The sequence below is a fragment of the Panulirus ornatus genome, chromosome 69, assembly GCF_036320965.1.
Source record: "Panulirus ornatus isolate Po-2019 chromosome 69, ASM3632096v1, whole genome shotgun sequence".
NCBI classification, from domain to species: Eukaryota; Metazoa; Arthropoda; class Malacostraca; order Decapoda; family Palinuridae; genus Panulirus; species Panulirus ornatus.
The window spans coordinates 19147990-19162857 of NC_092292.1; the positions used below are offsets into that span (position 1 = coordinate 19147990).

Consider the following 14868-nt stretch of genomic DNA (forward strand, 5'->3'; position numbering starts at 1 on the left):
AGTGAACGCAGTGACGCAAGTTGTGACGTAATATGACGCACAGACGCCGGATGTGTGAGTAAGCCAGCCAACGGGTGCATGCCTCGCCGATGAGTTCACATGGTATCAACAGGTAGCGGCACGTGGGCGAGGCAAGCGTGTTGGTGTTATGTTACTTGCAAGTCTCAGTAATCCATATCATCAGCTCCAGTCGAACAGACGAACGAACAGTCGTCTTGATCAGAAGTGACAGAATTACAAATGGTAATTTCTCATGAGATTACATTTCAGCTGATTCTTGGCAGGTCAAGTAGCATCCTACAACACGCTAACTCAGGCTTTGTAAGTGTCACATAAACGTTGAATAGATGAATAGAAAAAATTGTCCTAAAACTGAAATTTTGTACAGTTTCATGTCCGTTAGTTTTTTTTCTTACAATTAAGGGATTAATCGCACTATTTCCGCTTGTTAATTATATAATGGCAACTAACGCAAAAGCCATTCAGCTTAAAATAGCTGTGCTGAATATGATTATTGCACGGAGGATGTGTGAATGACGTTTTCTGCAGGCAGAAATACACTTTTCATCGTGAATGAAAAAGGTACCAAATGCTATTTTCAAATCTCAAAATGTTCTTAGCATATATTCTGGCTTGCCTTGGAGGAATACCTCTTATGTCCACGGGTTCTTTGCACCAACACACTTTCCCTTTCATTAAGCATTAGAACTAAATAATCAAGTGAGTGTAAAGAAAAAAGTAAGTAATTATTCTCAGTGGTAGCGTGCGACGCTTTGTCAAAGCGCGAGCAAGATGATGCTGCATCTCCCTCTCCCAAGCACGTAAATTTAGTATACTGTGATGCAATAGTAGTAACGGTTGATTGTACAAGATTGAGTATTATGTTGAAGGTAATTACTGAAAATGAGGTAACTAAGATTTATTGGACATACTACTCCTCATCTCCTTCACGTAAGTGTAAGTGGGTAACGATATTGTACTATCGTGAGATCGTTGAAATGAATCACGCTGTATACGAGCTGGTGGGAAGGTACGGCTCAAAACAAATATTTTGCCACGTGTGTCATAGTATGAGTTCAGCTGTTTTCTGGACATCTTAATTACAGAAACTATTTCCAATTATATACGTGTGGTCTATATGATCATACCATGTATCGTACCTTTGCTTCTCGAGCGAGTAAACGCGAAATAAATGAATAAAATAAAACCATGGGAACATGCGGCATAATCACGTGATCAGGATCAGCTGGGATTTGGCGGGAGGGTCGGGGTGGCGCATCTGACGGTAGGACGGCACGCTACCCGCTGATTGGCTGTAGTAGCTCCCCAGGCTGGTGATTGGCCGAGGCCTCTCTCCCACAATGCTCAGCGTCTAGCCGCTTCCCAGTTTGAGTTGAGACGATGAAGTCGTGGAGTGAGAACGCGATCTTAGTAGTGTGATAGACTTCGTTGGTATTCGTGGCGCTCTTGTGGCATGTTAGTGCAAGTCTAGTGTGAAGTGAGAGACATGGATGTGGCGATGAAGTTAGACTTTGACAACTGTGAAGACGAAGAGGTGAACTCCTCGTTTCACACGCTGAGCTCTGGATGTGATGTTGACGATGGCGGCGATCTTTCGGGAGACGATATAGTCGCTGTGGCACCGCCCAGTCCCTCTCCAGCTCGTTTGTTCAGCCCCAGGAAGACCTCTAGACCCGTTATCAGACCAGAATGTGAAACATCGCCTCATGTCGCCGTAGATTCCCCGCCGTACAAGAAAATTCGAGCATTGCGTCTATTCGATTCTCCAGCCACACCAAAGACACTTCTACAGAAAAGCACGACAGATTCTTCCAGCAGAACCTCGCGATCAAGATTATTCCCCAATCTACGACAGAGACCTTTGGTATCCACGTCCAGTTTAGTTAATACTCCCTCATCGACAACTCCGTCACAGCAAAAAGACCAACAAGGAAAATGTTCGGCTAAAGGGGTTGCAAATATCAATCCATTTACACCGACTGGGATGATGATCTCTAGAAAGCGAAGCAGATCAAAGCGGGAATTAACATCACCTGGCAAGTAAGTCGAGATATATTAGGAATGCTCCTGTGGTTCAGATTAATACTTGGAATTAACAGATAATATGCAACCGTGTAATATGAAGTAAGATTTCGTAAAATTTTAAAAAAAGTTTAACTTCAGGGTGCTCGTTTCATGAAACTTTTATATTCTATTCGTAACCATAAGAAAAAAAGAAAAGAACTTATACGTGTCAGTTTCTCACGAATGTTGTGGGTTTTCATGTAGAGGTAACACCTTAAAAGATTACCCGAAAAGTTGTTAAAAATGAGAAGATGGCAACGTTGCCTTCTCCCTCCGGTACCCAGCCCCTCCTGATGCTGCCAAACTTCACTTTGTCTTATTTTAAGATCATCTTTCGTTACTGACAGTCTCCAAACTGGAAATGTTTGAGAATATAATATATATTTTATCGATAGTCACTTTCATTGCTTTCGGCTTGAGCGAGTGCTCATATGAAATTATTGTAGATGCGAGGGTCGTGGCACTACCAAGCTGTTGCTAAGCGCGGAAGATTTGACCGGTACTAGCGGGTTACGGGGGTTTAAACACGCGTAAACTGACCCATGGTTTTTGAGTATTGGGTTTTATTGGTTCTACTATTGGCACTAGGGGTGACAATGTTAGTGATTTGCAATATTTCTATGGGCAGGTTTTTTTTATTTCTATTGGATATATATAGATAGGCGAAAGTAGAGCGTATCTTTATTATGCTTTTTTATGATAGTGACCGAACCTTCTATGATGAAATGAATATTTTATAGAATTGCTTACTTTTAGTAATTTTGGCGATTTAGGGTTATATACGAATTAAGGAAGGGAACGTCTTTTCCAAGAAATGGGCTGTTCCTTTTCCATGGACCCACAACCAGTTCTGAGGAAATGCATCTTAGGGTGCTTACATTTCGTTATAGTTAGATTTATTCTTTAGTTCAGAGTTGTTATAGGTTGTTCTGTGGGTTTCTTAAACAATTTCCTTATTCTTTTTTGCAGTGAAACCACCATGCCTGAACAAATGGACCTTAGTTTGGAAGACTGCTGTTGTAACGATTCTTGTGACGAATGTGAGGATGAAGGTGGTCTTCCAACCAAGAGATTAGCGATACATGAAGCAAATGTGTTCAGATACCATCACGAATTCCTTGAATTAGAACAGATTGGCCAAGGAGAGTTTGGTGGAGTATACAAGTGTCTCCATCGATTAGATGGTTGTATTTATGCCATCAAGAAGTCTCTAAAGCCTGTTGCTGGTTCGATTAACGAGTAAGTATGAAATTTCATTTCGGGCCATATTACTAAATTTATGTAGCTGTTTTTAAAGTGGATGTAATGAATAATTTTAGTTCGGCGATAATGCCGTTAGATATGATTTTATAAAAGTTATGGAATTACTTTAGCTCACTTGCATGTAGCCATTTATATATATATATTCCTGATGCTAACTAGTTAGGTCATTAACTGTTGTCTTCATTGCAGGAGAATAGCGTTAAATGAAGTTTATGCACATGCTGTTTTGGGAAAGCATCCCCATGTAGTGCGTTACTACTCTGCCTGGGCTGAGAACGACCACATGATAATTCAAAATGAATACTGCAATGGGGGCTCTTTAGCAGATATGATTGAGAAGAATAAAGCCGGAAGAAAAATAAATGAACACGTCCTTAAACAAGTCCTGTTACATATATCAAAGGGTCTTAAGTAAGTAGCCTCTGATAATCGAATGTGCTTTTTGTTTACTTCAGCATTAATGGCTCCCATTGTTGGATGTATGTTGTGGAATGAAAACCTTACATGTGAATGAATGGTTTGCATGAATTGACTCAATTATCAATGAATTATGAAGTGTAAAATCTCGTTTATAATCAGAATATACCAAATTACTTATAGTCTTGAGTTTTGCATGTCAGCATTTACATTTTACTGTTTCCATGAAAATGTTGATCTGCAAATTATATATATATATTTGTCTTTCAGGTACATACACTCTCTTCAGTTGGTACACTTGGACATAAAGCCCGCCAACATTTTCGTTTCCCGTGAACAGAAAGTAAACTTGCAGGGGGAGGAGTCGGCAGATGATGGGTTTGAAGAGGAGCAAGTAGAGGACGAAGAAGAAGTCACCTATAAAATTGGTAAGCTCTTTCTCTTTATTTGTTAGTATGGCAGAGTTCAGGGCTCACATTTGAAGAAGTTGTCTTATTTGATTTTCCCTTTGAAAATTCAGGCACACAACCTTGAAAAATCTTCTAAGAATTGTTATATGGTTTGACTTCATACCATAGAGCTTGCAGAACTTTTCCAAAAGATATGTATTCTTTTGAACCTAGAAATTTTGAATTTAAGAATTCTTATTTGTCAAGGTAAACCAATGAGTTATACTATAAAGCTGTGAATGATATGCTATTAAAGAGTAATTTTGTGTAAATTGACCCATTCTTCGTTGCTCTACACTTCTTTGGTAAAGCAGTTAGGTATGATTAGAACATCTTTGATGTAATGAGATTGTTTTATTGGGATTTACACAAAAATTTAAAGTTAATAGTAAATGGACTTGATTGAATTCAAGAAGACAGAATTTTTTGATCCTAGTATATCTACATACAGGTCACTCTGAAATTTGTCCAGTTTCACCACTTTGTAATTTTTTTTCTCCTATACCTATCACAGACTTTTACATTTGTCTTCAAAATATGTTAGACTTCCTGCTTCCTCCCCTGTAACCTATACTTTGCACAACAATCCTTGTTCCCTTTACTTCATATATATATATATATATTCTCTTAACTGATCCCTTCCATATGCTGAAACCTTTTCAGGACACCCTGATTTGTCCTTTTTTCCTGCCATCATTCACATTGACTCCCCATATGCCACCTTCTCTCAAACACACCATATCTGCTTCCCCATCATGTAAGATTTTATTAGAAATTTGTCAAGATGCTCATTCCATGTCTTCCTCAGGTCTTTGCCTGTTACAACTAGCCCATCTGCTCTCCTTATTCCCTGTTCAAGTTTCTTATACCTTGTTTCATCCTGCCAGCATGCAAATTTTTTCTCATATGCTCTATTGATTCATTTGATTCTGTTCCCTGTGTGTGTTTGGTGTGGTTGATTGATTTGGTCAACACTTAACGGACTTTATATCAGGTCTGCTATGAAGGTGTTGGGATTATAAAATTTTCTCATGTAAGCTAGTTCTTCAGTAACTTTTGATAGTATCTTATGATTTATATGGAATCTATAATATAAAGGTCCCCCTTTTTGGTACCTTCCTGAGTGGAGTTAGAATCTGTAAAAGGAATTATTTTCTCTTCTAATTGAGTATGGTTGGATTCCTTGCACCTCCCCCTATCTGGGTAGTTTCATTGTAATCCACACAGTAGGTGTAAGGGTTCCATAGAAATCTTTCACAGATTTATTCATTTTTCAGGTGATCTTGGTCATGTTACTTCTGTAGTTAATCCCCAAGTGGAAGAGGGTGATTGTCGTTACCTGCCACGTGAAATTCTTCAAGAAGACTTTTCTCAGTTGCCAAAAGCAGATGTATTTGCTTTAGGGCTCACGATATACGAAGCTGTGAGAGGTGAACCTCTGCCCCTTAATGGAGATGAATGGCATGCAATACGTAATGGGGAACTGGCTCCACTTCCAGGATATTCCCTGGAGCTACAGTTATTACTAAAGCAGATGGTTCAAGTTGACCCTGCTGCACGACCTACAGCATCACAGTTGGTTCATCATCCCACACTTTGCCCTCCTACGAATATGTCTCGTGCACAACTGCGACGTGAACTTAATGCAGAAAGATTGAAAAATGATATTTTATCACAGCATCTTAAAGAGGCTGCCAAGTGTCTTCAGAATTTGACTCCCAATGTAGCATCTACTCTGGTTGCAGTAGCTTCTGGTGTCCTTGCTGGGGTGGCACCGACAGTTAGTGTTCATTCATTAAATCCTGTAAGATCTGGCCCAACTACAAGAAAGTCTAGGTTAATAGGTAGAAAGGCAAATAGAAGTGTGAGCACGAGTAATTTCTAATTTGTAAAAAGAATTTTAGGAAATTATATGGTGAGATTAAAACTTAATTTAAATTATATGCACTTCAATTGTTAGTCAGTCCATATTACTTTATTTTAGTCATTTTGTAATGAATGGACAGTGGTATCTACATACACATTCTGGGATCATAAATCTTCTTGGTTATTTGGTACTATTTAGAAGATTTATGATGAAAAAATTGTCTGTTTGTAGATATGAACTGCAGTACAATTACAGAATGTGTTTGTAGAGGTTTGCATGATTCTCCTCTGGAGTGAAAGATAAGGTAATGGAGTCAAGACTTAAAGAAGTGGATCTAGTCTCCATGCATGAGTTTTACTCATGCAATGCTCACATTACTGATAGAAGTCCCTCAGTCCTCTGGGGGCCTTGTATTCAAATGCCACAGTAACTGCTGCAATTTCCAAGCACAGTTGTACCTACTATTAGCCTCGCAATGCAGGGCAGCAATATTCTCGGCATCGCTGTGATGTCATTACGTTTGTAATAGCATTGTCACAGATGGTTAGCAAGTAAGCTAATCAGTATCTTTTTGGTGTCCAAAGTCTACATCTCGTTTGCTGTAGCCTTGTGATTCCTGGGTCAACTTTATAAAGTCATTATGTAAAAAATGCCATTTTCAGGACTAATAATGCTTGCACCGTATGTTTGATTACATGACCAAAATTTTTGTAATTTCTTTTTTTATCTTTTTTTCAATTTTAGTACGGTAGTGTCAGGAACAAATGAACCGAGGCCTCATTTGTACACATTCAATCTCTAGTTGTCATATATAGTATACCAAAACCAGAGCTGACCGTCCACAAACACTATGCCATAATTTATCTTGTCCATTTCATATGGCCTTGTTCATCCCATTGTAAGCAAGTTCCCTCATGCCTTATTAATCCAGTTCATTTTATCCTATCCACCCCTCTTGCTGATATTTCAGTCACTAATGTATCCATACATCATTTTGACCTACCCCTTGCTCCCATCATTTTTGACAGATTTTCCTAATTAGTTTTTCATTCCCCATCCTCAACATAACTTCCTTTTTGATACCTTGGTTGGCCCTTTCAATCATTCCTTATTACTGTGTCACATCTCTTCTTTGATATTTATTCCTTATACTTAACCTAGCTTTGAACATGTTCTCATGCATTTAATTTACACGTCCACCCATATCTCTTGTGTTGAAGGTCTGAGACATTCATTCATCCTCCATGCCCCTTAATACCCCTAATACATTTCTTATACCTATACATTCGTGGCACTTTCTGTGAGGCATCCTTTCAAGTTTAATCATGCTTTCTCCAGATACGTAAGTGGCATTTACCAGTCATTCATTCTCCAAGTATTTCTCGCTTTCTTCAAAGCAAGCACTTAACCCATGCACCATTTGATGCCACATTGATCTCCCCTTCCCTCCATTGCTTACTATGTAGTCACTATTTTCATACATCTTACCAAGTATATGCCATGGTAATTTAGATAGCTTTTTGGTTCCCCCCCCCCCTTTGCACAAAGGTTTTGTACATGCAGTTTGCTAAGTTTTGTAGGCATTCATCTGGGTCATGCAAATTCTGAATGGTCTAACTCAACAACACTCTCTCAAGAAAATACTGCAATCCTATCCAGATTTTTTTTTTTTTTTTTTTTTCATATTCGCCATTTCCTGCATTAGCAAGGTAGCGTAACGAACAGAGGACTGAGCTTTGGAGGAAATATCCTCACTTAGCTCCCTTCTCTGTTCCTTCTTGGAAAATTAAAATCTGGAGGAGAGCATCTCCAGCCCCTCACTCCTTCCCCTTTTAGTCGCCTTCTATGACATGCAGGTAATACATGGTAGGTGTTCTTTCTCCCCTATCCCTGAATTTAATTTTGTGCAAAGTTTTCATGACCTATTCATATTGTGACTCATTTTGTGTATTATCTATATTTCAAACACCCTGCATCTACTTTTTTATGATATAACATTCAGCTGTTTTGGGTACTGACTCGATTTTTTATTGTTGCCTCTTCCCTATCAGTTTTTGCTGACCCTGCATTTGTTTTCATATTCATTATCCAGAATATTTACTTATAGTAAAATTATGGGTACGTGTCCCACATATTTTAAACCGTTTATTATCGGTCACTTTTCCTCTTGCAGCACAACTCTGTAAACTTTATCTACTTTTCCATTTACACAAGGGATGCCATGTCCTCCATTTGTGCCCTCTGTTGCCACATCACTAATCCTTGCATGCAAATCCCAATTTTAAAAGTAAAGATACATATTCATACAAAATCCTTTGTATATTTTAGTATTTTAAAGGTAAAGATACGTATACAAAATTTTGTATATTTTTCCCTTAACAGAAACTGATTTTGCTCCTGCCCTTACCACATTGTCAGATATGCATTGTAACAATCATACAATCGTGTGCCTTATTATTGTGATAGTAGTTATATCTTTCATAATTATTGTCTAGTTAATCTTTTACTATTGAGAAATATTGCTTGCTATTTTTTTTTCCGTAAGCACAAGATGTTTTAGGGCAATTTGTTTTCACTACATAGGGATATGTATGTATGTATACTTAAATTTTACTATTTATGGATGAAATAACCTTGTTTTGGCCAATAGTAGACAATTTAGTAGCTATGTCAAAATATTCTCCAGGTTTTTCAGGCTGTCTTCTGATAAGACATTCCGTGTACTGTGATTTCTTGCCTTTTCTGTACTGTTTTGTATAAATAAATTTTATATTAATTTGCAACATTGTTTGTTACTCTTGTTACTAAGAGGATGAATATGTATATCCATATGTATTCCTAAGGATGGGGAGGAAGAATACTGCCCACATATTCCCTGTGTGTTGTAAAAGGCAACTTAAGATGTGGGAGTGTGTGGCTGGAAGTCTTCCTTTTCTGTATTACTTTTCAAAAGAAGGAACAGCAAAGAGCCAACTGAGGAACAACTTCTAAGGCTGTCATCTGTTCTTGACGCTACATTGCTCATGAATGAATAAAGTATATGTATATATTTATACGTATACCGTACTAAACATTGACCCCCAGCAGTAAACAACCTGGATTCAGGTGGCAAAAATTAGAATAATTTCCTTTTTAAGTAGAGGGAGACTTAAAAGCTAAAGAATTTTGAAGGGGCTCCTTGGCAATGTGGTGATAAAAGAAATTAGACATACCAGGGCATGTGAAATGGGGGTAAAAAACATGGGAAAGATCTGTGGGGACTGGATGTGGATAGGGAGCTGTGGTTTCTGTGCATTACACATGACAGCTAGAAACGGAGTGTGAACGAATATGGCCTTTGATTAACTGGCGCTACATCGCTAAAACGGGGTATCGTTGCTGTTTCCTGTGGGTCGGGGTTGCTCCAGAAATGGATGCAGACAAACAAGTATGAATATGTACATGTGTATATATGTATGTGTGTGTGTGTATGCATATATATGTTATGTACATGGGCCTTTATGTATATATATGTGTGGATGGGCTTTTCTTCGTCTGTTTCCTGGAGCTCCCTCGCTGACGCAGGAAACGGCGATCGAGTAAAATTTGATAAATATAAATGAATAATAGAAGGTGAAATCGCGCTTCAGTAGCCGCGTAAATAGTTATTAACTTAACCGTCAACAGAAATGCCTCAAGTAAAATCCATTGAGCCTGACAATACGATCATCTGATATGGTGAATACTTTCAGTTGGTCGTTCAATGTCAGACCAAAGAAAACATTATTATATCGAGTGATGGAACTGTCCTGTCTAAAGCGTAAATATCCGGCAACATATCTTAGAGAATTTGTATCAGGCGCCAAAAACAAGAGACAGTCGCCGCCGTATCTCCAGGTAAACACAGCTCGCATACACAACAACATGTACTTTGCCCAGTAGACGTGAACTGACTGAAGGCAAACTTCTTGATAAACCTCATATCAACTGCATAAAGAAATAAATGCAAGAATATTGATTACGTTGAAGAAGAAGACAAAGATGTCTGACAGAAGTACCCAGCTGAAGAACTCCATTAACCAAAAGCTTGTTGAGACCGGTGAGAAAGAGAGACTTAAGGACATGCTTAGGCAACGCTTGACAGAATGTGGTTGGAGAGACCAACTGAAGGTGAGAAACTTTACAATTAATTTTTGAATCTCACGAATTGGCAAGGGGTTTTGCTATGAAAATCTGAAATTTATTAGTTTAGCTCCGCAGAACTTTGCTTTCAGAGCTTACGTGCTTCACATGGATTGTTGTAGTTCCAGAATACTTGTAGTGGTCCATACTATCTTTATCGTTAAATGATGATAATACGTTGGTAATATATCACGGAAACTAGAGTTATTAACTGGTTATCTGATACATATGGTAAAATAGGTTCTGCAGATGTTTTACAAGTGTATTACTTTTGCATTAATTAACCCAACGTATTTCCAACTATTGTTTATTGCTCCTTATTGACATCATGATGCCACTATCTTAGCCAATGTTCCTAATCATTCATGTACAGTAATCATTAATATGATTATTTCATATTTTCTGGTTTTCATATTCCATCATATCACCCTTACCACAGATTAGTATAGTATGGTATTATAACATTAGCAGGGTTGCAAGTCAGTCGCATTGAATTGGGTCTCCCAGCGTTCATGGTTAGGCACATTAGTTCTGCAAAGTTAATTCATAAGATAGCATGGCTTCATATATTAATTAACCCTAGTTAGATGGGGATGGACTAAATGATGATTAGATATATTGGATATGATACCATAACTATTGAGATTTAACCCTTTTTCTGTAGTGGACAAAGGGAAAATTCCACATTAATGATAACATGAAGTGATGTTCTCATTTTTACTGTGGTAGGGAAGGAAGTAGTTGTTTAAATGCCTTTGGTTAAACTGTCAGTGTAAGACATCACAGAGGCATGACATCAATCCATTATTGCTGAATGACTTATGAGTGTACAATGTTGTGGTTTTCTCATTCATGTTACATAAGTACAACATTGTCTACGTTAGTACTTTTCAGTGTTTGTGTTAAAACGTATTTCACATGAATATTTATTTTGCATGTTTTTAGTGAAAAACCATGTAAATGTCTGGAGTTTATTCCCTTACTGTGACATATAAAGGGGAACTAAGCTTATAGGTTTTCATATGAGTTTAAATATTTTCAGGAACATGCTAAAGAGATAGTGCGGGAAAGAGGATTACCGCAAATAACAGTTGATGACTTGGTGAAGGAGATCACACCACAAGGGAGACGTAAGAATGTTTTTTATCATTTTTTATTTTTCACACATTCATTTTTCTTTTAAAATCAAAAGCCATATTGTATAGGTAAAATTCAGTCTGAAAAGTATTGTGAGCATTGTGTTAATGAGTGTATTGTATGAACAAGGAGCATGGACAGTGGACAAATATGTATAAATGTGTATCAAGAAAAGTGGATTATTGTTTGTTGATATGTACCATTAACAGCGGACTCTTGTGTGTGCATGCACCATGAACTAGTGTACATGAATATTTACCCTTAACAGTCAGTTTTTGTGGATATGTAATATGAAGTGCTTATAACTTTCACAACAGCAGTCCAAGTATCCAAGGTTCTCTGTATGTGGGATATTCTCAAGTATTAACAAAAAATCTCCGTATATTGTTTCTTCAGTTAACTAGTGCGTGATTTTCTAAAGAAAATGAAATACAATTTAACTTGGTGAAACATTGTTTATATCTGTTATATGCCCTTTAACTTATCCACTGCAGGTGGGGCATATATATACCTCATTATTTTTTCTGTTCACTATGGTTTTTCTTGTGTCATAGAAGACATCCAAGAGGGCAGGAACTGGAGGGCTGAAAATCATCCCCTGTTGTTTTACTTTCCAAAAGAAGGAGCAGATGAAAGAGCTAGATGAGGCTCTTCAGTCCTCTGAAGCGCTTAGTCATCTATTCTGAACGCAACGTTGCTCACGCAAAAAATTATATGTTAACAGCCATTAATGCTTGTTGTAGCATTCCATGTATAGTTTCCCTACGCTGATCAGTATTTGTGATCTCAGGGAAGATTGTACGAGATCTTTGTCCTTAGATTATGTGATACTATTTTAAGCTCTGCTGCTACAAGATATTAGGTATTGCTTATGAAAACACTTAGAATTCATGTTTACTAGTCATAAATACTATACTTCTTTCTACATATACCTGAAAATATTCATGGAGTACCTTCTTTATTTAGCAGTGGAGTAGCATAATTAAAACAGCGTCTCACTAGCTTGAGCTGTATGTCATTATTTAGAAATTTACAGTCTAGTTAATTGTAATAGCAAACCTCTGGCATCTTTTCAGAACATTTGAGAATATCCTGCACATATGGGGTCCATGTATATTATGACTACTATAGGGAAAGGACTGACTTATCCTGCTTTGCTGCCACTTATCATGAGTTGCTCTAGTTTACCTAGGCATATGTATGAGGTGTGGGTTATTTTTCAAGGTATTTTTGTCACAACTGTAATTAATAATTTAGAATTTGATAATTTGTAAATGTTTCACAGCTTCAAAAATTATTGTTTGAGGGTGCAGATCTCGTTCATGCCACCTCCACATCTCCGCATAGATTTACCAGTATATGGCAAAAATTAGACTATAGCATCTGGTATTGATGTGTGGATTCCACAACAAGCATTGATGGCTGTACATTTTATCTTGAAGTGGCAGTCAAATCAGGAATTGAAACTAGATTTGCAGTGTGAATCAGAGAGGCCATAAGGTTTAAGTATTTTCTTTAAGACATATTTTCTTTTTCACAGAATTGGTGCCAGACACTGTGAAACGTGAACTTTTGGCAGAAATAAAAAAGTTCCTGGCCTCTCAGACTCAGTAACCAGCTGCAGCTCACAATTTCTTTCAAAACATTATAGTTTCTTTTCAGTCAGAATTTTGATGTTTGGGTTATAATCAATTCTATGAAGGGTACAGAAACATAAATTGCGGATATTAGTTTCCTCAGAAATTTATATTAAGCAGTCTTAGCTATGTATCTGTGTTTGCACACATTATTAGATGCCTTCTTAAAAATGTTTTTAGTCATTTTATAATTCAAAAAGAGCTGTACTTCTGGAAGCATTTGATCTTTTATCAAAATATCAAAGTGCCATGTACTGTCTGTAATTCATAACCAGTTAAGTCGTGTTAAAATGATAAGCAAGTCTTGTTTTTTTTAATGGTGGTGTAAAACAAACATTTTATGATACTGTTGTGCATGGCTGTCACATTTTTTTTTTATAGGTCATTCGTTCATTTAGCAAGTTGGAAAAAAAATCTTGGTTATTCATGATGAGTAGATGTAGTAATGTTTGGAACCTTGGGGACTGGTCAGTAAAAAGGGCAAAGATAACAGGTATAATAGTGTTGTAAATGTACAGATATGATTCTTGAACCTACAATACTAAAGAAAGGAAGAAGATGGATGAGTTAGAAATGAAATGCAAGAGAATAATGTGTGAAGTGAGGCAGGTTGATTATGTAATGAATCACAGTATCAGAGAGAGGTGTGGTTGTCAATGTAGTGTGAATGGAAGGCCAGCAAGGATGTACTGAAATGGTTCAGATACATGGAGAGGATGAACACAAAACATTGATAAATGAGATTTCTGTTTGAAGATGGAGGGATGAAGGGGTAAAGAGGAAGAATGGAGTGAGGGAGGTGCAGAATATTGCGGCATGAACATTCAGGAGGGATAGAGATGTGGATCATTGTGGTATATGGTGGCAATGTGCTGTTAGTGGGATGGACCATAGCATATGAAGCAGTGATATGAGTAGTCTGTGGGCTTTAATTGTGGTTTCAGTATGTTATTCATGACAGCTAGATTGGATGTGTGCAAATGAGCTATTGTTTGTTTATTCCTCATGCTAAAGTAGGAAAGGCATGTAAGTTTTAAAAAATGTGGTTATTTTAAAGCTCAGATATTACCTGCAAAGAACTAGAACTAACCAATAAGTGAATAACTGGAAAAGGGATTTAATGATTAAAGATAATGGACTGTTAATGAATTAGCAGATTGCATCATTAACATTGTTACCTTTATCTGAGGTTATGGAGCATTAGGTAAAAGTAACAGGTTGGAACATTAGGTAGACATATTAGGTAGAGGTAATTGGTAGGAACATTAAGTAGGAATCTCATAAAACACTGGGCTAGAGTTGCCTTCTGTCAGTGGCCTGTTAAGGGTGAGGCACTAAAGGCTGTAATGCTGCACCGGAGTTCACCAGCTATGGAGACTTTTGCCTTAGCTACCCTCTTCAGGGACTTCCTGAAGGGGATAGGCATCAGAGGTATAGATATAGTAGGATATATTCTTAAGACAATTTTTGTATGGCATTATGTTCTTTGTTAAGGATCTCTTTAAATGTCAACATTAAAGTTAAACTACATTTCTTTTCATTAGTCATGCTGTCCTTGTACCTAACCAGAGAGTAGTAATTTCTTGTCCTTTTGAAATGGAGTTATACTGTTATGGCTTGATTAGTATTATGTAGGCTCAAAGCATAAGGATATACAATTTGTTTTCAAAGTAAGGACATGTACTTTAAGTGAACTCATAAAACATAGCTTTTATCAGAAGTTTGAGCCGTTAGAGGGCAGTGTATGAGCATCATTTGAATTAAAAATAAAATTTACAAGAGCATGGTTTCTGAGGCCAGTGCATTAGCTCATATAGCAATAACCCACTGACTTGGGCTACTCTATATATTT

General features: G+C 37.3%; 2 protein-coding genes across 2 annotated transcripts; both read left to right on the top strand.

Annotated features, from left to right (window-relative positions):
- Positions 1-1352: 1352 nt before the first annotated feature.
- Positions 1353-8864, top strand: Wee1 (Wee1 kinase). Its single transcript, XM_071660281.1, has 5 exons — positions 1353-2061; positions 3055-3324; positions 3538-3759; positions 4036-4193; positions 5492-8864. The coding sequence occupies exons 1-5, from the start codon at positions 1508-1510 to the stop codon at positions 6097-6099; spliced, it is 1812 nt and encodes a 603-aa protein (XP_071516382.1). The 5' UTR covers positions 1353-1507; the 3' UTR covers positions 6100-8864.
- Positions 8865-9939: 1075 nt separating this feature from the next.
- Positions 9940-14546, top strand: LOC139747666 (transcription and mRNA export factor ENY2-like). Its single transcript, XM_071660235.1, has 3 exons — positions 9940-10230; positions 11285-11372; positions 12920-14546. The coding sequence occupies exons 1-3, from the start codon at positions 10102-10104 to the stop codon at positions 12991-12993; spliced, it is 291 nt and encodes a 96-aa protein (XP_071516336.1). The 5' UTR covers positions 9940-10101; the 3' UTR covers positions 12994-14546.
- The last annotated feature ends 322 nt before the right edge of the window (positions 14547-14868 follow it).

Coding starts and splice junctions, on each gene's coding strand:
- LOC139747666 (XM_071660235.1), top strand. CDS start 10,102: ATGTCTGACAGAAGTACCCAGCTGAAGAACTCCATTAACCAAAAGCTT. Junction 10,231..11,284: donor GTTGGAGAGACCAACTGAAG/GTGAGAAACTTT, acceptor AAATATTTTCAG/GAACATGCTAAAGAGATAGT. Junction 11,373..12,919: donor GATCACACCACAAGGGAGAC/GTAAGAATGTTT, acceptor TCTTTTTCACAG/AATTGGTGCCAGACACTGTG.
- Wee1 (XM_071660281.1), top strand. CDS start 1,508: ATGGATGTGGCGATGAAGTTAGACTTTGACAACTGTGAAGACGAAGAG. Junction 2,062..3,054: donor GAATTAACATCACCTGGCAA/GTAAGTCGAGAT, acceptor TCTTTTTTGCAG/TGAAACCACCATGCCTGAAC. Junction 3,325..3,537: donor GTTGCTGGTTCGATTAACGA/GTAAGTATGAAA, acceptor TCTTCATTGCAG/GAGAATAGCGTTAAATGAAG.